Source organism: Oncorhynchus clarkii, chromosome 17 (genome assembly GCF_045791955.1).
Source record: "Oncorhynchus clarkii lewisi isolate Uvic-CL-2024 chromosome 17, UVic_Ocla_1.0, whole genome shotgun sequence".
In the NCBI taxonomy this organism is placed as follows: Eukaryota; Metazoa; Chordata; class Actinopteri; order Salmoniformes; family Salmonidae; genus Oncorhynchus; species Oncorhynchus clarkii.
Genome location: NC_092163.1, coordinates 18,408,980 through 18,436,537, shown reverse-complemented (window position 1 = coordinate 18,436,537; position 27,558 = coordinate 18,408,980). Strand labels below are relative to the sequence as shown.

General features: G+C 42.1%; 2 protein-coding genes across 4 annotated transcripts; both read right to left on the bottom strand.

Annotated features, from left to right (window-relative positions):
• Positions 1 to 956: 956 nt before the first annotated feature.
• Positions 957 to 11,448, bottom strand: LOC139370432 (uncharacterized). 2 transcript variants are annotated; one of them, XM_071109905.1, is made up of 6 exons: positions 11,238 to 11,448; positions 8,405 to 9,119; positions 6,679 to 6,822; positions 2,596 to 5,471; positions 2,291 to 2,352; positions 957 to 2,199 (listed from the first exon to the last, which is right to left on the bottom strand). In XM_071109905.1, exons 2-5 carry the CDS (start codon positions 9,077 to 9,079, stop codon positions 2,334 to 2,336), a joined length of 3,714 nt encoding a protein of 1,237 aa, XP_070966006.1. In that variant the 5' UTR covers positions 9,080 to 9,119; positions 11,238 to 11,448; the 3' UTR covers positions 957 to 2,199; positions 2,291 to 2,333. The 2 variants fall into 2 exon arrangements, with proteins under 2 accessions (XP_070966006.1, XP_070966008.1); XM_071109907.1 differs by having other exon boundaries at positions 8,540 to 9,119; positions 11,238 to 11,434.
• Positions 11,449 to 11,588: 140 nt separating this feature from the next.
• LOC139370431 (uncharacterized) lies at positions 11,589 to 27,518 on the bottom strand. 2 transcript variants are annotated; one of them, XM_071109904.1, is made up of 4 exons: positions 27,466 to 27,518; positions 17,754 to 18,263; positions 16,034 to 16,162; positions 11,589 to 14,972 (listed from the first exon to the last, which is right to left on the bottom strand). In XM_071109904.1, exons 2-4 carry the CDS (start codon positions 18,210 to 18,212, stop codon positions 12,612 to 12,614), a joined length of 2,949 nt encoding a protein of 982 aa, XP_070966005.1. In that variant the 5' UTR covers positions 18,213 to 18,263; positions 27,466 to 27,518; the 3' UTR covers positions 11,589 to 12,611. The 2 variants fall into 2 exon arrangements, with proteins under 2 accessions (XP_070966005.1, XP_070966004.1); XM_071109903.1 differs by having other exon boundaries at positions 27,273 to 27,497.
• Positions 27,519 to 27,558: the final 40 nt, after the last annotated feature.

Sequence of the window (27,558 nt, the reverse complement as noted above, 5' to 3'; positions counted from 1 at the left end):
ACCAAAACATCAGCCAGGAAGCATAGGAACTGAGAAGTGGTCTGTGGTTACCACCTGCAGAACCACTCCTTTATTGGGGGTGTCTTTCTAATTGCCTATAATTTCCACCTGTTGTCTATTCCATTTGCACAACAGCATGTGAAATGTATTGTCAATCAGTGTTGCTTCCTAAGTGGACAGTTTGATTTCACAGAAGTGTGATTGACTTGGAGTTACATTGTGTTGTTTAAGTGTTCCCTTTATTTTTTTGAGCAGTGTATTTGATGTTCTTTGCCCAGATATACATGTTCAAGGCAAGACATAAGGACTCAAACTAATTAACAGGCTTCTAACAAACAAGTTCCAATATATAGGTAGTTGCATTTGACTTATATAATGCTAATCCGCTTGTAAGATATTGTTTTAAATGTCAGCTGAAATGCGCTAGTTAGTGATGTAATTTTCAGTGCAGGCCCACATATAGCTTGCTAGCTAAATAGTGTAAATGTAAGCATGACAGGTAGGGGAATATCAACAAATATCTAAAATAGCCAAATCGAAATATTCACGTGGCCACTTAAAAGGCGCAAGCATTGCTTGTAATTGTGGTTTACCTCCAGTGTGCCCCTTCTGCGCTAATGCTACCCTCGCGCAGGCCTTTATGTGTTCGCCGTCTCATTCTGGATCTTGAGGGTTCAAACAACTTGCATGCACACAACCAGAGTCAGAAAATACTATTGTATACAGTTACATTTGTTAGAACGGCAACTGATCAAACAAACTCGTTTCCAGGCCCCTGCTTCTAGTTAAATTATTATAGCTTCATAGGATCAAAAATCCAATACTGCCACCAATAGGGCAGAATGCGAAAGTGCATGGAATTGTCTAATACAAAACCAATGGAAGTTGTCCCTGAAAAGGAATGTGAAGCTCAATTTGTTGAAGTTCATTTGAAATATGATACACTACACACTAACAATAGACCGAATATTTTATTCAATTACATATTTACAAAGTGAAAGATCTATAGAAATAGGAGGGCTGACTGCACTGGGGAATGAAACAAGGGCAGTTCTTACTTTTAGCTATCAGGCATGATAACTTACAAACATAATGCCGTCAATAGTATTTTCCTCGCATTGATACACATGTACTATATCTAGGGCCAGGAATTTTTCTTGACCACATGACCAGGCCAAATAATCTCCAGGCCCTTATTTGGTTTAGAACTGGCAAATTGTCTCTGGCAGCCAAATACTCCATCTAAATTTCAGTACGGTTCTAGAAACATCAAGGCATCTACTTTCATATGCAAAATGTACACTTACTCTGTTATTTAAGCAATAAGGCCCGAGGAGTTGTGGTATATGGCCAATATACCAGGGCTAAGGACTGTTCTTAAGCACGACGCAACACGGAGTGCCTGGACACAGCCCTTAGCCGTGGTATATTGGCCTTACATCAAACCCCCAGAGGAGCCTTATTGCTATTATAAACTGGTTACCAATGTAATTAGAGCAGTAAAACTAAATGTTTAGTCATACTCATGGTATATGGTCTGATATACCATGGCTTTCAGCCAATCAGAATTCAGGCCTCAAACCACCCAGTTTATGAAACCGGTTTTAACAGTTGCAGCCGACAGTATCTTTCAGTGACAACGAGTTTGTGGTGTCCATCTTCCGTTTACACACAGGGTTTTGGAGATGCAGATCGGTAATTAGCTAAGGTAGCCGACTCCGTCTTCCGTCCGTTTTCCGTAAACAAGCACTGTAACATGGAAATATGGCCGTGTGGGAACCCTAACCCAATAAATGTGAATTTTTGTCCAACGCTGATATGAAAGATAGTTCCTTATGTTCCAAAATCAGGCCGCAAGCGATGCGTGTTAACGTTTAGTGCAAGGGTCGGGGCTCTTAATTAAACTCCCCCGGCCAGAAGATACTATCATCAATAGGCGCTAAATGTACTTAGCATATATGAATGTGCTAGACCCTACCCATAACCCACACACAATATCAATAAGTTACACTGAAAATAAATTCAATACAAAGCATTTAAGGATGAGGCTAAACTTTAACAAATCTTTTTTTAGTGATTACAAATCTATTAAATGGTTGATAGGTAAGAATGTAAGCCAACTGATGTCCATAGGGTCTGGATGGGTCAGCAGCAGGTTCTATTCTAGTGGGAGATGAGCTCATGATGCCAAGTGAAGATCTGCAGAATAGAGAAATAGTTGAGACGAATGACTCGCTATAGAATACAATCGTTCTCTTGAAACAGATGTATTTCTGGTGCTTTTACTTACAACAGCTAGCCATCCTTTGAGGCTGTGTTAGGCGTGCCCATCTTCAGGTTGAACTCTTCAAGCTGAGGAACATTTAAGAAATTCAATGTCATTAAAAGGCTTTTTGCTGTAACAAGGACAAAAATGTGGATGAATGGTGAACGCTAAGTTATAGGTAGACAAAAGGTCAACATACCCAGGTTTTCACTAAGATTCATTCAGATTACCCAAGGGAGAACTTCACTTCCATACCAAAGACATTAATTCCAACAATTACAATGCAATACAAAAGTAAAAAATGTTTTTTTTTTTTAAAAAGCACCAACCTTATTTTTCCTTCATTAATTCTCATGCCACTGGTTGTTTCTCCCCTTGTCTCCTTCTCAGCCTCTGGTTCAGAGAGCAAGCCAGGGCCCATTATAGCCACTTTCTCCACAGGGTCTGCTAGCAGTTTCTCACCATCTATAATTGCATCGTCCTCTCCTTCTCGGTCTTTCTCAGCCTTTGGTTCCAAGAGGACCTGAGGGCCCTTTACAGACACTTTCGCCACATGATCTGCAAGCAGTTTCTCCGCTTCTAACATTGAGGAAGAAACTCTTTCTGGCTCTTTGTAGGGCCCTGGTTCAGGGGGAAGCCCATAGTCATTTGTAGCCACTTGAGGAACCCCTTTCTCTAGTGTGTCTGCAAGCAGTTCCTCCCCTTCTGTCATTCCTCCCCCCCCTTCAATCATGGGTGCTGGTTCAGAAATGGCCTCAGTGCCTTCAGCAGCTGCTTTTGCCTTTGCCAGTTTCCCCCTTGTCAAATAGGTTCTGTGTACCCTTATGAATATCCCTGGGTAGTATATACCTCCTTTTTCCTCTAGTGTTTTCTTTTTTTTCTTTTTCTTGGGCCATGGTTCAGAGGGGTTCCCAGAGTCCTTTGCAGCCTCTAGAAGAGGCACTTTTTCCTTAGTGTCTACCAATGGTCTCTTCCCTTTATACTGGAAAGCCTTTTTCCTCCTCTTTGCAAAATGCTTCTTCTTCCCTTTTATCTTGCACTGTTGCCTCTTTAGACGTCTCATTAGAATCTTCATGAAGATACCTGGATACAACTTTTTTTTCTTGGGGCCCATTTCAGAGGGGGCCACAGTGTCCATCGCAGTCACCCGAGGAGCCACTTTCTCTGCAGCATCAGCATGTCGTTTCTCGCCTTCTGGTTCTTTCTTAGGCCCTGTTTCAGATGGTGCCTCCACATTCTTTGCAGCTTCCTGAGGGCCCACTTCTTCAGCAGTGTCAGCATGTAGTTTCTCACCTTCTGGTTCTTTCTTAGGCCCTGTTTCAGATGGTGCCTCCACATTCTTTGCAGCTTCCTGAGGGCCCACTTCTTCAGTGGTGTCAGCATGTAGTTTCTCACCTTCTGGTTCTTTTTTAGGCCCTGTTTCAGATGGTGCCTCCACATTCTTTGCAGATTCCTGAGGAACCACTTCTTCAGAAGTGTCAGCATGTAGTTTCTCCCCGTCTTTCTTGGGCTCCGGTTCAAAGGGGAAGTGAGGGGCCACTCTCCCTGCTGCTTCTGCAAGCAATCGCTTTCTTTTGCGCTGGTGAACCTTATTCCTCCTCTTCGCAAGCCGTTTCAAATAATACTGGAACTTCCTTAGATGACTGTGATAACTCTTCATGAATATACCTGTGAAGAATATATTGTTTCTCCCCTTTGCTTTAATCTTGGACCCTGGTTCAGGGGGGGACTTCTTTGTCGCTATCTGAGTGGTCAAAACCGCGGGGGACTTCTTTGTCATCATCTGACAGGACACTTTCCCTCGGGCATGCTTCTGTGTCTTTTTCCTGCGGTTTCTAGTGGGTTGGATGTATGTGTATCTCTGACTTAAGACTGCTCGAGTGCTGGCAGGCTGGGTGTATGTGTATGTCTGGTTTAAGGCTGTGGTGCCATTAGAGTAATATGGGGGGAAGTTGGTGTAGGGTGGATACCCAGGGGGGTTAGGTTGGCGGGGCTTGTTACTAGGCAGCATGGCACCAGCTGGCATGATTCCAGGAAGCATGGTACCAGGGGGCATGATACCAGGGGGCATAATACCAGGGGGCATAATACCAGCGGGATAACCGCACCCTGGAGGGAAGGCCATGGTGTAGGGGCTGCTGTGGTATGCCATATACTGAGAGTACTGGGTGGTGGAGTAGGTAGCCATCATAGATGCATGGGGATGAGAAACAGGGAATATAGGGTCCATGGAGTATGAGTAGAGCTCCATGGAGCGTTCCCTGGACTCATCCCCATACCTATCCCTCTCAGATCTCTCCCTGTCCCAGTCTCTGGTCCTAGAGCGTTTGTCTCCGTCTCTGGTCCTTTGCAGCCACCTGTCTATATCCTTGGCTATCTCTCGTTTTCTGTCTCTCTCAGATCTGTATCTGTCCCGGTCTCTCACTTTGTCCCGGTCTTTCTCTCGGCCTCTGTCTCTGCTTTTCTCTGGGTCTCTGTCCCCATCTCTCTCAGATCTGTATCTGCCCCCGTCTCTCCTAGATCTGTCCCGGTCTCTCTCTCGGCCTCCGTCCCAGTCCTTCTCTGGGTCTCTGTCCCCGTCTTTATCTCTGTTCCTTTCTGATCTGTTTGTTTCTCTGACTACCGGTATGTCCTTGTCACTCTCTCTGGTACTGGAGTGTCTGTGCCCGTCTCCCTTTCGGTTTCTCTCAGATCTGTCTCTTTCTCTGACTCTGTCCTTGTCTCTGGTACTAGAGCATCTTTGCCTGCATCCCTCTCTCGCAGGACTTTCCCCTTCTCTGGCTCTGTCCCTTTTCAAGTCTCCCATCTTTCCATATAGCCTATCATTGGTCCTGTCTGTCAGCCGACCCAACTCCTCAACCCCCAAGTCCAGCCCAACAATCTCCAGCAGGGTCTGCATCCGCTCGTACCGCTGCTCATCCTCAAGCCTCACCTTCTTCTCCTCAAACGGAGAAAACTTGGACCTACTGCTGTAGTCAACATGACCCTCGAGCAGAGTCGGCCAAACTTGTGGTAGCTCCTCGCCCACAATGAGTAGCTCATTTTCGTCGTTGACGATCTTTGAGAGCTTGTTGAGGTCCACACCTTCATTGAGGACATTGAGGAAGCGCTGGAAGCCTGTGGCTGCTACGTCTTTCTCCTGTGTCCTGAGTGAGTGAACTGGCCTCTGAATGGTTGGATTATGTTGTTTATCATTAGCGACCACCTAACAGGAAACATGAAGAAATATAAACAAACTAGTGCTGGGCGATTAACCAAAATGTTGATTATGTTCAATTATTTGAATACCATTTCGTTCAGTTTTTTTCAGTGAGCTCAATGCGCACATCGCACAATTTCTCAAGATATCAGATCCAGCCTGAACTGCGCGATGTAGTAGGGAATTGTAGTTTCCCACAGGCCAATATTATACATGGCATAAAATGTGGTAATTAACTACAATGACCATAATCCATTGCACATCTACTTGTCCGGTCTTTCTTTTATGCCTGCTACTGAAGAGAGAAGAATGCACAATTGCGAGGTGATATAGAGCAGCTGTTGCTCTGTGAGCTATCTCTACCTGAAAATACATGATCTAGTTGGTATTCAGCAGTCATAAAAGTATGCCTATTCAAAGTATTTACTTTGAAGAACTACAAAATAGCGATTTTGTAAGACAGCATAGGCAGCAGCTCGATAGAGATGAGATGACTTGGACCGAAATAGTCAAATAAAACAAATGTAATATACACAACTGAAATATTTTATTAAATTAAAGTAATGTGAATAAATGGTTAATAAGTGATAAGCAGTAATTGGCAGTCACAACCATCATGGTACTTTTATTCATCGTTTTACTCTGTTAAGAGCATTCAACCCACAATGCATTTAATGTTTAAAATCCCAAAAAGCACTAATCGCTCAGCACTAAAACAAACAAAATGTGTTTGATCAGCACAGCGCCATCAAATGTTGCTTCATTTACATATCGCTTATGTGTGCATTTCACACTACCTTTGTGTTATCATGGGCTTGCTATGTTCATCTGATTGTCACAACGAATGTATTTGGTTGCATTTTGTCAAATGCATTTTTACTCAGAATGAGTCATTCTGCAATGATTAGCTTTTAGCTGGCTAGCTATGCTACAAGTCCATCTAAATGACTGTTCGCATGCTAGGTAGCAATTGATGCATCAGGTGGCTGACAGGGATAACACTAATATAGCCATGACATTTTAGAAAAAAAACTATACTTATAAGAACACAAAAAATATTATGAAGCGTACAAGTAAGTAGGCACTTCATATCCTGCGTATTTGGAATGGGTGTCAATGGGAGAAATCAATTGCATTAAAATCGGGGGCCATGGTTTTCTTGACTTCCTTATGATACTTTTGCCCATCTCTATGTTTTGTGATGGCATCATACCTCATTGTTGGGAGAGCGTCGTTGGTTCATTAAACCCTTCACTCTCAGTCTCAGAGGATGGGCCTCTTCATTTTCTAGGGGAGCGCTAATCATCAGCTCCAATGCTCGCATCTTGTTTTGTTTCTTCAGCTTGGCAGGGGTATCCTAGAGGAAAATAGAGACAATATTTTAATGTGTCAGTGTAATGCAGTTGTCTCTGAATAGTGATCCAAGGTTAGTTTTTATTTACCCCAGACTCTTAATGGCTTTGGGTAACTGATCTTAGAACTGTTTGGAGAAAAGGGGGTCTGCTGCTAAGTCCATGTAGTAGAAAATCCGAATCCAAACATCAGGAAAGATCTGATGGTCATCCTGATGAAGGCTGTTTTAGTCACAACGCATTGGTGGATTTCTTATTTTTGCTATGCACGAGACAAACAATAAAGGCTTTTAAATGTTTCACGCTACACGCTAGTACCTTGATTATTGGCACAAAGGCTTTTTTGCCATTGTTTACAATCCATCAACTTCTTTTGGATCTATCAGGGAAAATGCATTCATAACAGTGTTGAGGTCGACTCTGAATTTTATGAAATTCAACCCATTAATTGAAATTTGAATTCGAATGGTTTATAAGCAGAATTTAAAATAAATTAAACTTAGACAAACCTTTGACAAATACTTTGTCAAAATCACCTGACACCTCTTACTAAAGAATACAGATACCATTTTAAAATGTTAGTTTGATTATAACTCAATGATGTCAAACAGTATTTTGTTTGTATTTTTGTCATGAAATGTTCACTTCCATTCTGGAGTGTTTAATCTAATGCATTCTGAGAAATGTATGTTTTTCTATCATTACATTGAATAAGACATAAAGTGAATGATTCATAATTAGAGACAACCTACATAACTAGCTTTGAATATCTCCAGACCACTATAATTATAACTCGTTTTAGGAGGATGAGTTTAAAAAAATGAGTTTAAAAAAAGGAAGTGTTTGAAGAACATGTTCAGCCCAGGGGTCTAGCAGTATAGCCCTTACCCACCTTGCGTCTTATTTCCCGACCCTAGACTGTGCCTGTTTGGTGACACTTTTCCCACGTCGGAGGGACTTTCCGTGGTTGGTAGACGGTTGATTCGCCGAGCAGTGCCCAGAAAATAATTCAATTCAATTGATGGATTCTACCCCCCTTCCTTCCAAATCAAACATGGATTCCAATTTCTGTTATTGCTTTGCACGCACACCTGTGTGTTTCCCACCTGTTTGGCCTAACTAATCAGCCTCGCAATATGGGCGACGTGCTGCAACAGACAGGAAGTAGTAATGGAGTGTGTGCGAGCAAACATTTGAGCAAACATTGAAATCCATCTTTGATTAATAGTAATTTCAGCGTGACTTAACTTGAACGCCCGAAGACTGAATGCCCCAAGACGGAAAGAACGTTAAATAAATGTACTTACACGTTATTAACTGTATACATGACGGCGAGCTTATAGGGCTACATGTCAAACAGTATTGGTCACCATACATGATGTCAACATGAACATAACGATCTAGAGAAAAAATTAAGGGGAATTCAACCCAAATCTAGATTTTTGCATGAACTATCCCTTTAATTCTGCTTCCTGTGGGGTGTGACCGATTCAAATCCAAAACTTATGGGAATTAATGACCAATTACCAACTCAGAATTGAACCCAACCCTGATTAATAAATACAGAACTAATAGGTACATACATACCTTACGCAGTAGGTACCGTACCGGTGTTCTTCTGAGCTTACTCAGAATGTCCAGCACCCTCCGTTTAAGAGGTAGGCATATGCGTGACGACTGGTCCGCGACATTACTGTATCTTTGGAATGTTGTATCGCTCACCTTCCTCTGTTTAGACATGCCCTTCGCTGTTGCGGATGCAGCCTGTGTTTCAGGCATGTCCTTAGCTCTGCGTGTAACTTTTTGCAGAGCAAGAACAGCTTTCTTGCGAGCTATCTTTTCCTCTATGACCTTCAACTCCTTCTTCTTACGAGCGAGTTCCAGGTCCTCCACACTGAGTTCCACAGGATCTCCATCAACATCCCTATCTGTGTCTGGGGAGAAGGGACCACTGCTACCCCTCAATGAGCCTTTGCTCCAGTCTCTGGATGATGGGTACATGATGTGGCTCATAGCAGAGGAAGCACCATACTCCTTCCCACCTTCTCTAGTTCGCCTCATGCTGGAGTATTCGCTGTAGGGCTCTCGGGGCATAGCCTGGCGATTGCCTCTCTTCTCAAGGCTGTCGTCCCATTGTCCTGAGCTCAGTCCTCCGTACTCCCTCCGCCGACTGTACCTCTCTGGTTCTTTATACTCTCTCCTCTGACTGCATGCCTTTGGTTCTCTATACTCCCTCTGGTGACTGTGCTTCTCTGGATCCATTCTGCCAAGGTGCCTGAGCTGGGCTGATACTCCAGGTTCACTGCAGAGAATAAAGAGGTGGTGAACTGTACTGTGTGTCTGGGTGACAACTATATAAACACTAACGTTAAGTTTGTGATGAATATAAACATGTTTGCTGTTGATTATGGATGAATTAGATGTTAGTTGCCCATAAATGCACGTTCAAGGCAAGACATCACTAAGGACTCAAACGAATTAACAGGCTTCTAAACAAACAAGTTACGTTCCAATATATACAGTTGAAGTCGGAAATTTACTTACACTTAGGTTGGAGTCATTAAAACTCGTTTTTCATCCACTCTACAAATTTCTTGTTAATAAACTATAGTTTTGGCAAGTCGGTTAGGACATCGACTTTGTGCATGACAAGTAATTTTTCCAACAATTGTTTACAGACCGATTATTTCACTGTATCACAATTCTATTGGGTCAGAAGTTTACTTACACTAAATTGACTGTGCCTTTAAAAAGCTTGGAAAATTCCAGAAAATTATGTCATGGCTTTAGAAGCGTCTGATAGGCTAATTGACATAATTTGAGTCAATTAAACATAATTTGAGTCAATTTGAGGTGTACCTGTGGATGTATTTCAAGGCCTACCTTCAATCTCAGTGCCTCTGCTTGACATCATGGGAAAATCTAAAGAAATCAGCCAAGACCTCAGAAAAACATTTGTAGACCTCCACAAGTCTGGTTCATCCTTGGGAGCAATTTCCAAACGCCTGAAGGCACCACGTTCATCTGTACAAACAATAGTACGCAAGTATAAACACCAAGGGACCACTCAGCCGTCATACTGCTCAGGAATGAGACACGTCCTGTCTCCTAGAGATGAACGTACTTTGGTGCGAAAAGTGCAAATCAATCCCAGAACAGCAACAAAGGACCTTGTGAAGATGCTGGAGAAAACAGGTACAAAAGTATCTATATCCACAGTAAAACAAGTCCTATATCGACATAACCTGAAAGGCCGCTCAGCAAGGAAGAAGCCACTGCTCCAAAACCGCCAGACTACGTTTTGCAACTGCACATGGGGACAAAGAAAGTACTTTTTGGAGATGTCCTCTGGTCTGATGAAACAAATAGAACCGTTTGGCCATAATCACCATCATTCTGTTTGGAGGAAAAAAGGGGAGGCTTGCAAGCCAAAGAACATCATCCCAACTGTGAAGCACAGGGGTGGCAGCATCATGTTGTGAGGGTGCTTTGCTGCAGGAGGGCGTGGTACACTTCACAAAATAGATTGCATCACGAGGAAGAAAATGATGTGGATATATTGAAGCACCATCGCCAGACATCAGTCAGGAAGTTAGCTTGGTCGCAAATATGTTTTCCAAATGGACAATGACCCCAAGCATACTTCCAAAGCTGTGGCAAAATGGCTTAAGGACAACAAAGTCAAGGTATTGGAGTGGCCATCACAAAGCTCTGATCTCAATCCTATAGACCATTTGTGGGCAGAACTGAAAAAGCGTGTACGAGCAAGGAGGCCTACAAACCTGACTCAGTTACACCAGCTCTGTCAGGAGGAATGGGCTAAAATTCACCCAACTTATTGGGGGAAGCTTGTGGAAGGCTACCTGAAACATTTGACCCAAGTTAAACAATTAAGGCAATGCTACCAAATACTAATTGTAATAAGTTAACTTCTGACCCACTGGGAATGTTATATATTAAATAAAAGCTGAAATAAATCATTCTCGCTACTATTATTCTGACATTTCACATTCTTAAAATAGTGGTGATCCTAACTGACAGAAAACGGGGATTTTTTTTACGAGGCTTAAACGTCAGGAATTGAGAAAAACTGTTTAAATGTATTTGGCTAAGGCGTATGTTAACTTCCGACTTCAACTGTATGTAGTTGCATTTGTCTTCTATGATAACTTCGCTTGCTTGTACATTATTGTTCTGAATGTCAGCTGAAATGTGCAAGCGTTAGCCAGCTAACGTTAGCAAATGTTAACTACCTAGCTAGTTTGTAATGTAATTTTCAGAGCAGGCTGGCATATACCTTGCTAGCTAACGTCTGTAAATGCAAGCATGTGAGAATATCGACAAATTCATGAAATTGCCACATTGCACATTTTCCACAATAAGTGGTTGCAAACATTGACTATAGCTAATGGTTGTTTACCTCGATGCTACCCTCGCGCAGGTCTTTGTTCACCGTCTCATTCTGGATCTTGTGGTGTAAAACAACTAGCATACCAGTCTCTCTTAAAAATCGGAGTGCTTTGACTTTCATATAAATTGTATAGATTAGGTTAAATTTGTTATAAAGGCAACTGGTCAACCAACAAACTGGTTTCCTGTCTACATCGTCTATTGTTCTATGATTTCCGCTTCATAGGATCTATACTGCCACCAATAGAACGGAGTGCGAAGAGCATGGCATTTTCTAATTCCAAACCAATGAAAGTTATGCCTGAAAAGAAATGTGAAGCTTAATGCCTTGGTTAAATTACTTTGACATACTCCACACTTACAATATTAGACAGAATATTTTATTCAATTAAATATATACAAAGTAAAAGATGATCTATAGACTGAAGTGGGGGAATGAAACACGGGCAGTTTTCTTGCTATCAGGCATGAGAACTTGCAAGCATGTCATCAATGGTCTTTTCATTGCATTGACACACATGTACTATGCCCAGGGCCAGGGGTCTTTCCTAACCACATGACCAGATCAAGTAAACTCCACGCCCTTATGATTTGGTTAATAACAGGAGAGAAAATGCGTTTGCTGAGCAGATATAGTAGTAAAGAAAGACCACTGGCCCTACCCATACCACATACAATACAAAACATTACACTGAAAATAGCTTCAACATGAAGCTTTGAAGGATGAGGTTAAACTATAACAAATCCTTTGCTAGTGTCACTACAAATCTAGCTTCTTAGGGACCACTTCTTCTACAGTGTCAGCATGTAGTTTCTCCCCATCGATCATTGTTACTCCTTCTGGATCTTGGGCTCCTCTCCAAAGGGGAAATCCTTTACAGCCACCCGAGGAGCCACTTTCCCTGCTGCTTCTGCAAGCAATCACTTTATTTTGTGCTGGTGAGCCTCATTCCGCCTCTTCAAAAGCCGTTTCCTCTTACACATACGCTGCCTTTGATGATTGTGATAACTCTTCATGAAAATACCTGGGAAGAATATATTGTTTACCCCCTTTGCTTTCTTCATTCACCCTGGTTCAGAGGCGGACTTCTTTGTCACCATCTGACAGGATACTTTCACTACATCTTCTGCATATTTCTGTCTCTTCCATGTTTATTCTTTCGCTACGGCTTCTGCATGCTTCTGTCTCTTTTCCTTGCAGTTGCTAGAGGGCTGGGTGTATGTGTATCTCTGAGTTAAGACCAAACAATCAAATTAATTTATTTATAAAGCCCTTTTTCATCAGTAAATGTCACAAAGGGCTTAGACAGAACCCAGTGCTTAGACAATGTGGCCCAGTCTGAAGATACCCCCAGACAGGGCCAACCAGGCAGGATGTAACTGCTTAGGTGAAGTGAAGGCCCTCCTCACTTGGAGAATGCTGCTTTTTAGTTAGCTTGTCAACAGTATCAACAATACATTTTGGATTGTTTTTATTCTCCTCAATCTGTTTGGAAAAGTAGGCTAATCGAGCGGCATTGAGGGCTTTTCGATATTGCGCTTTACTGTCTTTCCAAGCTAGTCGGAAGACTTCCAAATTGGTGGAGCGCCATTTCCGTTCCATTTGTCGGCAAACTTGCTTCAGGGCTTTGTTATTTTCTTTATACCAGGGAGCTAGTTTCTTGTGACAAATGGGGGGGTTACGTAGGAGGGGCAAGACTGCTGCAGTGCCGGCAGGCTGGGTAGATGTGAGCTGGAGGTTGCTAGTAGCAGGCTGGGTAGATGTGAGCTGGAGGTTGCTAGTAGTTTGGGTAGATGAGAGCTGGAGGTTGCTAGCAGGCTGGGTAGATGAGAGCTGGAGGTTGCTAGCAGGCTTGGTAGATGAGAGCTGGAGGTTGCTAGCAGGCTGGGTAGATGAGAGCTGGAGGTTGCTAGCAGGCTGGGTAGATGAGAGCTGGAGGTTGCTAGCAGGCTGGGTAGATGAGAGCTGGAGGTTGCTCGCAGGCTGGGTAGATGAGAGCTGGAGGTTGCTAGCAGGCTTGGTGTATGTCTGGTTTAAGGCTGTGGTGCCATTAGAGTAATATGGGGGGAAGTTGGTGTAGGGTGGATACCCAGGGGGGTTAGGTAGGCAGGGCTTGTTAATAGGCAGCATGGCACCAGCTGGCATGATTCCAGGTGGCATGGTAACAGGGAGCATAACACCAGGAAGTATGGTACCAGGCGGCATGTTACTAGGCGGCATGTTACCAGGGGGCATAATACCAGGGGGCATAATACCAGGGGGCATGGTGCCAGGGGGCATGGTGCCAGGGGGCATGGTGCCAGGGGGATAACCCCACCCTGGAGGGAAGGCCATGGTGTAGGGGCTGCTGTGGTACGTCATATACTGAGAGTACTGGGTGGGGGAGTAGTTTGCCATCATAAATGCATGAGGATGAGAAACAGGGAATATAGGGTCCATGGAGTATGAGTAGAGCTCAATGGAGCTTTCCCTGGACTCATCCCCATACCTATCCCTCTCAGATCTCTCTCTGTCCCAGTCTCTAGTACTACAGTGGCTGTTCCAGTCGCTCTCGCTGTCCCAGTCACTGGTCCTAGAACGTTTGTCTCCGTCTTTGGTCCTTTGGAGCCACCTGTCTATATCCTTGTCTATCGCTCGGTTTCTGTCTCTCTCAGATCTGTATCTGTCCCGGTCTCTCACTCTGTCCCGGTCTTTCTCTCTGCCTCCGTCCCTGCCTTTCTCTGGGTCTCTGTCCCCGTCTCTCTCAGATCTGTATCTGCCCCCGTCTCTCCTAGATCTGTCCCGGTCTCTCTCTCGGCCTCCGTCCCAGTCCTTCTCTGGGTCTCTGTCCCCGTCTTTATCTCTGTTCCTTTCTGATCCGTTTGTTTCTCTGACTACCGGTATGTCCTTGTCTCTCTCTCTGGTACTAGAGTGTCTGTGCCCGTCTCCCTTTCGGCTTCTCTCAGATCTGTCCCTTTCTCTGACTCTGTCCTTGTCTCTGGTACTAGAGCAACTTTGCCTGGATCTCTCTCTCATAGGACTGTCCCCTTCTCTGGCTCTGTCCTCTCTGTGCCCATCTCTCTCAGATCTCTCCATTTCTCTGACTATATCCTCCTCCCTCTCTCTGTCCTTGTCTCTGGTACCAGAGTGTCGGTGCCAGTCCCTCTCAGATCTGTCCCTCTCTATGTCCCATACCCTGTTACTAGAGCTGCTGTATTCAACGGTCATGTTTGAGTGCTGGTTTAGAAGGGGGCTGGCGCTGTCTGATGGTAATGAGGAAGTACTAAGATGTTTAAATGAGGGCTCGCTCTCCTTTTTCTCTTTTCCCTTCTCATTCTCGAACTCCTTCCTTTTCAAGTCTCCCATCTTCCCATACAGCCTATCATTGGTCCTGTCTGTCAGCCGACCCAACTCCTCAACCCCCAAGTCCAGCCCAACAATCTCCAGCAGGGTCTGCATCTGCTCGTACCGCTGCTCATCCTCAAGCCTCACCTTCTTCTCCTCAACTGGAGAAGACTTGGATCTACTGCTGGAGTCAACATGACCCTCGAGCAGAGTCGGCCAAACTTGTGGTAGCTCCTCGCCCACAATGAGTATCTCATTTTCGTCGTTGACGATCTTTGAGAGCTTGTTGAGGTCCACACCTTCATTGAGGACATTGAGGAAGCGCTGGAAGCCTGTGGCTGCTATGTCTTTCTCCTGTGTCCTGAGTGAGTGAACTGGCGTCTGAATGGTTGGATTATGCTGTTTATCATCAGGAACCACCTAACAGGAGACATGAGGAAATATCAATGAATATCTATCCACTTCCGCTATAAACAAACAAAAAGTGTATGATCTGCTTGCATCATCAAGACGGCCCATCAAACTTCATTTACGTATCGTTTATGTGTGCATTTCACACTACCTTCGTGTTATCATGGGCTTGCTATATTCATCTGTTGTTTGTTTTGGTTGTTTCAGATTATTTTGTGCCCAATAGAAATGAATGGTAAATAATGTAATTTTGGAGTCACTTTTATTGAAAATAAGAATAGAAAATGTTTCTAAATACCTCTGCATTAATGTGGCTCCTACCATGATTACGGATAATCCTGAATGAATCGTGAATAATGATGAGTGAGAAAGTTACAGACGCACAAATATATCATACCCCCAAGACATGCTAACCTCTCACCATTACAATAACGGGAGGTTAGTCTTGTGGGTATGATATTTGTGTATCTAACTTTTTCACGATTCATTCAGGATGATCTGTAATCATGGTAGGATCCACATTAATGGAGAAGTGTTCAGAAACTTATTATATTCTTGTTTACAATAAAAGTGACTCCAAAATGACACAATACATTATTTACCATTAATTGTTTGTTTTTAAATCCAAACCTGTGGAGTAGACAGACACAAAGTAAGATAAAATGCTTCACTGTCCCAATAATTACGGAGGGCACTGTATTTGGTTGCATTCTGTCAACTGCATTTGACTCATAATTACTCATTCAGCAATGATTGGCTGTTATCTGACTAGCTATGCTACAAGTCCATCTCAATGACTGTTAGCATGATAGGTAGCAATTGATGCATCTGAAAGGATAACAACATTTCCACGCAGGTGGTTGACGGACACTAATATAGCCATGACATTCTAGACAGCACTGTAAGTCCTATAAGAACACAAAAAAAAAGATTATGAAGCGTACAAGTAGGTAGACACTTCATATCGAGCGTATGTGAGATGGGTGTCAATCGCAGAAATCGATTGTATTAATCGGGGTCCATGGTTTTCTTGACCTGCTTCTTATGATACTTTTGCGATGGCTACATACCTCATTGTTGGGAGAGCGTCGCTGGTTCATTAAAACCTTCACTCTCAGTCTCAGAGGATGGGCCTCTTCCTTTTCTAGGGGAGCGCTAATCATCAGCTCCAATGCTCGCATCTTGTTTTGTTTCTTCGTCTTGGCAGGGGTATCCCGGAGGAAAAGAGAGAATATTTTAATATAACATACGCCATTTAGCGGACGTTTAATCCAAAAGCGATTTACAGTCATGTGTGCCTACATTTTACATATGCGTGGTCCCAGGAATCGAACTTAGTACCCTGGCGTTACAAGCGCAACGCTCTACCTACTGATCTACAAAGGACCACATACTAAAAGGACGATTTTAGTATGTGTAAGGAAGTTGCCCCTGGATTGTGATCCAAGGTCAGTTTTTATTTACCTCTTAGCAGTAGAAAAACCTGGTTCTTACATTAACTATTAAATCCATGTAGTAGAAACATCAGAATCCAAACACCAAGAAAGATCTGGTAGTCATCCTGAGTGTTCGTTTTTTTGTAAAATTCTTGCTAATTCTTGCTAGCCGTAAACAATAAAGGCGTTTTACTTTTTTCCACTACACGCCTTGATTAATTCTGGACGTTTTTTGCACAAATGCTTTTTTTGTAATTATTTACTATTAAGCATCAACTTCTTTTTGATCCATCAGGAAATATCTATTCATAACAGGGTTAATTCGGGATAAAAATTATATTCAAGACATTCATTGAAATTTGAATTGGTCACACCCCACAGGAAGCAGAATTTGAAATAAAGTAGAATTGAATTCAAATCAACGAAATTCAACTGAGACATGAATATATTTCTAATGATCAATTAGCCTTTAAAAATTATAAACTTGGATTAGCTAACACAACGTGCCATTGGAACACAGGAGTGATGGTTGCTGATAATGGGCCTCAGTACGCCTATGTAGATATTCCATTAAGAATCAGCCGTTTCCAGCTACAATAGTCATTTACAACATTAACAATGTCAACACTGTATGTCTACACTGTATTTCTGATCAATTTGATGTTATTTTAAATGGATTTTAAAAAATTGCTTTTCTTTCAAAAACAAGGACATTTCTAAGTGACACGAAACTTTTGAATGGTAGTGTACATGTTTGATTTTAACACTTTCTTGTGCACAGGTAATGTGAGGGATGCCGATTTAATAAGAACGGTCTTCCGACTATGGATATATCTTCAACGTCAGACACGTGCTGCTAAAACAGGTATATATATTATTGAAATATTGATGAAAGGGGAAAAACACACTTTCGTTAATCTTTTTAATCACTTCTCAATGGAAACCAAACAATCAAGTGTGGCTTAACTTGAAACGCCCGAAGACCGAATGCCCCAAGACGGAACGTTAAATAAATGTACTTACACGTTATTAACTGTACACATGACAGCGAGCTTGTAGGGCTACAACATGTCAAACAGTATTGGTCACCATACATGATGTCAACATGAACATAACGATGTATGGAATGAATTATCTATTTGAATTTCATTGAATTCAATTCTACAGACAACTCAAAGTAAGGGGAATTTGACCAAAACTATCCCTTTAATTAAAATAAAATTCTGCTTCTTGTGGTGTGTGGCCCATTCAATTCAAATCCCAAAATGTTATGGAAATGAAAGACCAATTGGCAACTAAATTCAGAATTGAACCCAACCCTGATTAATAAATACAGAACTAATTAGGTACATACCTTACGAAGTAGGTGCCGTACCGGTGTTCTTCTGAACTTACGTAGAATGTCCAGCACCCTCCGTTTAAGAGGTAGGCAAACGCGTGACGACTTGTCGGTGACCTGGTTGTATGTTTTGAATATTGTATTGTTTATCTTGGTCTGTTTAGCGATGCCCTTCACTGTTGTGGATGCAGTCTGTTTTTTAGGCATGTCCTTAGCTCCGTGTTTAAGCTGTCGTGTAGCAAGAACAGCTTTCTTGCGAGCTATCTTCTCCTGTATGACCTCCAGCTCCTTCTTCTTACGAGCGAGTTCCAGGTCCACACTGGGCTGCACAGGGTCTCCATCAACGTCCCCATCTGTGTCTGGGGAGAAGGGAGCACTGCTACCCCTCAATGAGCCTTTGCTCCAGTCTCTGGCAGATGGATCCATAATGTAGCTCATAGCAGAGGAAGCACCAGACTGTAACTCTGGTTCCATTTGGCATGTTATCTTCCAGCGTGTCTGAGCTGGGATGACTCTTCAGGTTCACTGCAGCATAAAATAAAAATGTAAGAAGACATTGGTGAGCTTAATGTAAGCTACATGTTGTTGTGTACAATCGTGCTAGGTTGCCTGGCTACCCAAACTCCTTGCTCCGGCCAAATGCTATGCCCAAGGATGTTAATGCATTTATCTGCAATGAGTCTGGATTGGTTGTCACTAGTTACCACAGCCACAAAGTCAAAATTGGCTATATCGTAAAGATTCAAGAAAACAAAAACAAGCAGTTTGGTCTTAATTTAAGGTTAGGCATGAGATTATCAGTGTGGTTAGGGTTTGGTTTAAAGACATTTCAGAAATATGCAGGGTTTATGACTTTGTGGTTGTGGTAACTAGTGACAACCGTCTGGATCTGAGTACCTCCCCGACAATTTCTAGAACGCAATCACATTCTAACCGTTCCGATTGGTCCCAGAAACCGATCAGTTGGGTTTTTAAAATTAGTTACTTGCGTTGATACTCTGGTTAGAAATTATCCAATCGCTGATGACTGTTTTGTACAACCCTAATTTTGGCATCACCACAAACAACTTCAATAATGGTAGTCACTAGCTAGGTTTCCATCCATTTGGAGACAGATTTATGTGAATATTCTAGAATCTGGATAAAGAAAATATGCGCATTTTCCAACCAGTGGTGTGATAGAAATCAGTGTGTGCACAAAAAGTACCTTTTCGCTAAGTTTTCATGAACTGAATTCTATCGCATTTTCAACTCTACAGATAGTTTTGGCACAAAACTGTTGTGTAAAATAGCAAATGTGCTTACGCTAGTATTGGCACATGTGCTCCAGCTAACAGCTCGCAGATACAGTGCAGGTATCTAAGGTCTTCGAAAGCCAAGTTAACAAACAGATCACCGAACATTTTGAATCCCACCACACCTTCTCCACTATGCAATCTGGTTTCAGTGCTGGTCCTGGGTGCACCTCAGCAACGCTCAAGGTCCAAAATGATATCATTGTCTCTTATTTGATTTGATTTGATCAAATTTGATTTGATTTGATTTTGATGATATCATAACCACCATCGATCGATAAGAGACAATATGTGCAGCCGTATTCATCGACCTGGCCAAGGCTTTCGACTCTGTCAATCACCGCAGACTCAACAGCCTTGGTTTCTCAAATGACTGCCTCGCCTGGTTCACCAACTACTTCTCTGATAGAGTTCAGTGTGTCAAATCGGAGGGCCTGTTGTCCGGATCTCTGGCAGTCTCTATGGGGGTGCCACAGGGTTCAATTCTTGGGCTGACTCTCTTCTCTGTATACATCAATGATGTCGCTCTTGCTGCCTGTGATTCTCTGATCCATCTCTATTCAGACGACACCATTCTGAACACTTCTGTCCCTTCTTTGGACACTGTTAACAAACCTCCAGATGAGCTTCATTGCCACACAACTCTCCTTCCGTGGCCTCCAACTGCTCTTAAATGTAAGTAAAACTAAATGCATGCTCTTCAACCGATCGCTGCTCGCACCTGCCCGCCCATCCAGCATCACTACTCTGGACGTTCTGACTTCGAATATGTGGACAACTACAAATACCTAGGTGTCTGGTTAGACTGTACACTCTCCTTCCAGACTCACATTAAGCATCTCCAATCCAAAATTAAATCTAGAATCGGCTTCCTATTTCACAACAAAGCATCCTTCACTCATGTTGCCCAACTGACCATCCTACCGTTCCTCGACTTTGGCGTTGTCATTTACAAAATAGCCTTCAACACTCTATTCAACAAATTGGATGCAGTCTATCACAGTGCCATCCGTTTTGTCACCAAAGCCCCATATACTACCCACCACTGCGACCTGTACACTCTCGTTGGCTGGCCCTCACTTCATACTCGTCGCCAAACCCAGGTTATCTACAAGTCTTTACTAGGTAAAGCCCCGCCTTATCTCAGCTCACTGGTCACCATAGCAGCACCCATCCGTAGCACGCGCTCCAGCAGGTATATTTCACTGGTCACCCCCAAAGCCAATTTCTCCTTTGGCCGCCTTTCCTTCCAGTTCTCTGCTGCGAATGACTGGAACGAACTACAAAAATCACTGAAGCTAGAGGCTCATATCTCCCTCCCCAACTTTAAGCATCAGCTGTCAGAGCAGCTCACAGATCACTGCACCTGTACATAGCCCATCTGTAAATAGCCCACCCAACTACCTCATCACCATACTGTATTTATTTATTAATCTTGCTCTTTTGCACCCCAGTATCTCTACTTGCACATTCATCTTCTGCACATCTATCACTCCAGTGTTTAATTGCTATATTGTAATTACTTCGCCACCATGGTCTACTTATTGCCTTACCTCCCTTATCTTACCTCATTTGCACTCACTGTATATAGACTTTTTTCTACTGTATGTTTGTTTATTCCATGTGTAACTCTGTGTCGTTGTGTGTCAAACTGCTTTGCTTTATCTTGGCACGGTTGCAGTTGTAAATGAGAACTTGTTCTCAACTAGCCTACCTGGTTAAATAAAAGTGAAATATATATATATATTTTTTAAATTAATAAGACCTTCAATATTTATTGGAAAGGAGCATCAAGATCACCATGCACTAGTGCTGAGCAATTAAATGTCTGTTTTCTGTTTTTAAACTACAATATTTTGTTTTTTAAACAACAACTAATTGACCAATGTCGGTTCAATTATTTGAATTCCATTTTATTCCGATTTTTTTCTGTGAGCTCAATGAACACATAGCAGTTTCTCTAGAAATAAATCAGATCCAGTCTGAACTGTGCGATGTGGTAGGGAGTTTTAGTTTCCAACAGGGCCAATATTCATCATAGTTTATCGCATAAAACATGGCAATTAACTACAATGACCACAATTCATTGTGCATCTACTTGTCCGGTGTGTGTTTCTTTTACAGAAGAGGCAGAATAATGCGCCATCGCAAGGGGATATAGAGCAGCTATTGCTTTGCACCGTATCTCTAACTGAAAATACATTATCTAAACGATTGATAGTTGGTATTCAGCAGTCATGCCTTATTTACTTTGAACTACAAAATAGTGATTTTGTCAGACGGCAAAGGCAGCAGCTCTATAGAGATGAGATGACTTGGAATGAAATAATAGTCATCAAATAAAACAAATGTAATATACACAACTGAAATATTTTATTAAAGTAATATGAATAAATGTTGGTTAATAACTGATAAGCAGTAATTGGCAGTCACAATTAATTAGTTGTTTTATTCAATGTTAGAGCATTCAACCCACATAATGCATAGTGAATTTATTTAAAAAATCATCAAAACCTAAATCAAAAACGGTTATTTTTTACTCATCAATCCGAAACCTACCTCAAAAAGCACTAATTGCTCAGAACTACCATTCACTTTCATCACACTGTGAAGTTCTTCATAACTCAGCTGTAGTCTAATAAACTGCATGGTTTCCCAAGTCATAGTGGCAGGACCACACACAGTATCATCGTGTGACTCCAAGTTTAATATGATGGTTATTAGATCAATTTCCACCGCCATTTTTTGCGAAATACATTTACTGACAAAAAGATCCCACCATGTCGAACGACCAAATTATCTTTTGGCATTTACAAAATTGTACCATCATAGCTTTATACGTACAGTGCATTTGGAAAGTATTCAGACCCCTTGACTTTTTCCACATTTTGTTACGTTACAGCCTTATTCTAAAATTGATTAAATAAAAAATCCTCATCACTCTACACACAATATTCCATAAAGACAAAGTGAAAACCGGTTTTTCGATTTTTTTTGCAAATGTATAAAATATATATATATATATATATATAAATATAAATAAACAAATAAATAAATAAATAATCTACATTGAGCTCAGGTGCATCCTGTTTCCATTGATCATCCTTGAGGTGTTTCTACAACTTGAATGGAAACAACCTGTGGTAAATTGAATTGATTCAACATGATTTGAAGAGGCACACACCTGTCGGTATAAGGTCCCACAGTGACAGTGCATGTCAGAGCAAAAACCAAGCCATGAGGCAGAAGGAATAGAACACAGTAGCCTCCATCATTCTCAAAGAAGTGTGGAAGCACCGAGCACCAAGACTCTTCCTAGAGCTGGCCACCCGGCCAAACTGAGCAATAGGGGGAGAAGGGCCTTGGTGGTGACATTTTTTGGCACCCTTCCCCAGATTTGTGCCTTGATTCAATCCTGTCTTGGAGCTCTACGGAAAATTCCATCAACCTCATGGCTTGGTTTTTGCTATGACATGCACTGTCTGTGGGACCTTACAAAGACAGATGTGTGCCTTTCCAAATCATGTCCAATCAATTGAATTTACCACAAGTGGATCAAGTTGCAGAAACATCTCAAGGATGATTCATGGAAAAAGGATGCACCTGAGCTTGATTTTGAGTCCCATAGCAAAGGGTGTGAATACTTATGTAAATAAGGTATGTTTTTATTTTATTTATTTTTTGCAAAAATTTATAAAAACCTGTTTTTGCTTTGTCATTATTGGGTATTGTGTGTAGATTGATGAGGAAATTTTATTTAACAATTTCAGAATAACATGCTGACCAAACCGGACACACGCGTGCGCCTGCATGCGCCATCGCGCGCATGTTGATTTTGTACCCCCACACCAGACACGATCAGGATACGCAGTTTGAAATATCAAAACAAACTCTGAACCAATTATATTAATTATATTAATAAGTCGAAAACCATTAAACATGTATGGCAGTTTAGCTAGCTAGCTAGCTTGCTGTTGCTAGCTAATTTGTCCTGGGATATAAACATTGGGTTGTTATTTTACCTGAAATGCACAAGGTCCTCTACTCCGACAATTAATCCACAGATAAAACGGTAAACTGAATTCCTTTCTCGTCATCTCTCCTCCTTCCTCAAGCTTCTTTTTTTACTTCTTTGGACTTTATATGGTGGTTGGCAACCAACTTTACAGCGCATTACTACAACCGACTGGAGTGTGGACGTCAGTTCATCTTCAAATCACTCACGTGGGTATATGCTCCTAAAAAATAATGAGGAAATGGCACGTGGGTATATGCTCCTAAAAACCAATGAGGAGATGGGCGAGGCCGGACTTTGCAACGCATTGAGCGTCACAAATAGAACCTATTTCTATTTTAGCGCCTGGCCACGCAGACGCTCGCTGAATTGCGCGAGCAGTGTGGGTGCAATGATTGAATAACATGTATGTGTACATTTATTTTGCAAAGCTCGCTCACGTGAGCGGTGTGGTCAGCATGTAAGGCTGTAATGTAACAAAATGTGGAAAAAGTCAAGAGTTCTGAATACTTTCCAAATGCACAGTACCGCGGCTAAGGGCTGTTATATGCACGATGCAATGCGGAGTGCCTGGATACAGCCCTTAGACGTGGTATATTGGCCATATACAACAAACCCCAGAGGTGCCTGCCTTATTGCTATTATAAACTGTTTAACAATGTAATTAGAAGAGTAAAAATAAATGTTTTGTCCTACCCGTGGTACATGCAAACGCCGATGTTCTGTAAATTACCTTGGAAATAACGGACGATGCAGCGGGACGAGGTGGTCCCTTTTTCCAAGGTAATGTACAGAACGGAGGCGTTTATCCAGCTTATACCACAGTTGCCAAAAAAAAACTATATGAAAGCACACATTTACCGGTACAAATACATATCTTTCGCTGATATTTTCATAAGCAAATTCATACTTTCTCATCTTTTGGTTTGCTAGAGATGCGACCCAGCCGTTCGATTAGTTTGATATTTACAGACGCGACCCACTCGTTCATTCTTAATGTTCCGTTCTTACCCCATGCTTGCTGCTAGCTAGCCAGCCAACTTGCTACAGCTACACAGTCATTACCTCTGCAGCCAGAATAACAGCAGTTTATCCAGCTTATACCACAATTGCCAAAGAAACAATACTAAGCACACATTTACAGGTAGAAAAAAAAGGTTGATATTTTCATTTATATAAACAAATTCATTCTTTGTCGTCTTTTGGACACGACCCAGTCGTTTGTTCTTTATGTTCTGTTGCCATTCCTATCACTATCATTCCTATTCCTATCCTAACATTCCTATCACTTTCTTGCGGCTAACACAGTCACGACCTCTGCAGGCAGAATAACAGCAAAGTAGCTGTTTTCTATTGACATTCATTTGGATACATCCATAACAATGAGCTGATAATGCCCGGGAATAGATAGAAAACATCTTTCCACTAGATGTTGGAACATTGCTGCGGGGACTTCCTTCCATTCAGCCACAAGAGCATTAGTGAGGTCGGGCACTGATGTTGGGCGATTAGGCCTGGTTCGTAGTCGACGTTCCAATTCATCCCAAAGGTATTCGATGGGGTTGAGGTCAGGGCTCTGTGCAGGCCAGTCAAATCCTTCCGCACCAATCTCGCCAAACATTTCTGTATGGACCTCACTTTGGGCACGGGGGCATTGTCACGCTGAAACAGGAAAGGGCCTTCCCTAAACTGTTACCACTAAGTTGGAAGCACAGAATCATCTAGAATGTAACTGTACTGTATATATAGTGTAGATGTCCTGGATGGCAGGGAGCTTGGCCTCAGTGATGTACTGGACTGTCCGCGCCACCCTCTTTGGCGCCATGCGATCGAGGGCAGGGCTATTGCCATACCAGGCTAGATCTGAACACAATCAGACCACATAGCAACTTTTGTGCATCTAGACCAGTCTTTTCAATGCGATTTCCGTATTCTGAAACCGTAGCAGAAGTTGCATGTAAGTGTCAAGTCTAGACACCAGGTCGTGTCTACACTTGACACTTACATGTGACTTATAGTATCAGCAGGGGTGCAACTTCCACTGGGGACGGCGGGACATTCTGAAATTGCATTTTTGTCATTGCTCCCCCCAATTTTGTCATTGCTGTGATACAAAACACAGTATCAGTGTGCTTTAGGATGCCTCATTTTAGCAGGATCAGATTGTGACGGGGGTCTCAACAGGATCAAGAAACCAGGGAAGACCAGTCTGTGGTGCGGTAAGGTGAACGTATATGTTATGCTCTTGTGAAGGTTGGCTGAATTCTGGCAAAGAGTATGTTATTTTATCTCAGCATATCTACAGATTCTCCTTTCTCCCTGTTTTTGTTTGCTTGGAAATGTTGATACTGGAGACTGATATCAGAAGAAACTATGTAACCTAGCATTTATAGTGGCTAAGAAATGCATTGCTATTAATTGGAAGGTTGGTTATCCTCCGACAATGTCACAAAGGATGGCAGAAATTGAAAGATTAACAGTATAGTGTGCAACTTTCATAAGGTCTGGATGCCTTATATGGAATAGTGTACGCATGAAAACATGCCCACGTCAGGGGAGATACCCATTTAGGCAATCCCTAGCTGCTGGGCTGCTCAGTCCTGGCCCAGGGGTCAGCCGTATTGTTGGTTGTCATTCTGACCTTGGCCTAACACACCTGAAACCAATAATAAATGTTTCACTAAGATCCTAAAGCTGAGTGGGGTGTGATGGGTTGGGGCACTGCAGGGCGTTGGACCCCTAGGGACAAGACAGGGCGATCCAGCTATATTGTGTGCAAGTAAAAAAAGCTCTACAGTACTATTAGGCCTAAGATATGAATTACAGTGCCCTCAGTAATTATTGGGACAGTGAAGCATTTTATCTTATTTTGGCTCTATCCTCAAAGTTTGGATTTTAAATCAAACAATGACTATGAAGTTAAAGTGCAGACTGTCAGCATTAATTTGAGTTTATTTTCATCCATATTGGGTGGACTGTTTAGAAATGACAGCACTTTTTGTACATAGTCCCACATTTTTGGGGACCGAAGTATTGGGACAAAATTCCCTTGTATGTGTATTAAAGTAGTGAAGTGAAGTATTTGGTCCCCACATTCATAGCATGCAATGACAACATCAAGGTTGCGAGTCTACAAATTTGTCGGATGCATTTGCTGTTTGTTTTGGTTGCATTTCAGATTATTTTGTGCCCAATAGAAATTCATGGTAAATTATGTATTATGTCTATTTGGAGTCAATTTTATTGTAAATAAGAATATAATTAGTTTCTAAAAGCTTCTAAATTAATGTGGATGCTACCATGATTACGGATCATTCTAAATGAATCATGAATAATTATGAGAGAGAAAGTTAGACGCACAAATATCATACCCCCAAGACATGCTAACCTCTCACCATTACAATAACATGGGAGGCTAGAATTTTTTGGGGAGGGGTATGATGTGTGCCTCTATAACTTTCTCACTCATCATTATTCACAATTCATTCAGGTTTATCCATAATCATTGTAGCATCCACACTCATTTAGAAGCGTTTGGAAACATATATTATTATTTACAATAAGTGACCACAAAATTATGCCAAAATGGTCATATTAGATTGTGTACAAATGCAGGAAAATTGTTTGATGTCCCAAAAAATTGAGGGAGGACCCCCAGTCCCCCCTCCAGGTTATGTCCCCCCTCACTTCTAAAACCAAAGTTGCGCCCCTGGCTATCAGAATATGAAGATATCACAGAGAAGACTGGTCTAGACGCACAGAAGTGGCTTTGTGCTGAATGTGTTCAGATCTTGCTGACCACTTCAGGACGTGGTCAGGAAAGCAATGCGGACTTCTCAGTCTGGATGCAATCAGGCTAACGAAATCGCATACAGTGGGCGACGTCATACGCAGTCCTCCTAAGTCTCCATTAAACTTGTGTTTTGGGACCGACTGGCACTTTCTCATTATAACTTGAGGAAATTCGTTCCTAGCGTGTGAGGAACGCGATTGCTGGCCATAAATGCTAACTATGATCAGAATACTAAAGCTGCATGAATCTGAAGCGGAACCTCTTCTACTAAGCTAGGTAGCTAACGTTAGCTTGTAGCTATGCCATTTTCAGAACACGCTGTGAGCGTGACAGAAGCATATAGCCCAATAACTGTTTTTATCATAACCAAACACATTACCATATTCTTAAAAATAAAAAGTGCAAGCAGTAGCTATAAAATTATTGTTTACCTCGTCTGCAACCTCACCCGCGCTCGTCTTAGGCCTTAAAGAGGGTACAATCTCATTATGTTCGCCATGTCATTTTAGATTTTGAGGCGTCAAACAAGTTCCACGCAATTGCATAAAAATGCATATATTAGCTAGTACAAAAGCAACGATCTAGCTAGCCAAGGACAAAGACTATTTTATTTTTCTGCTGTACCTGCTTCTGAAGATTTTTTCCCACCTTGTTATGATTCAAATTCCAATACTGCCACCAACAGGACGGAGTGTGGAGCATAGTTTAGATCATCAG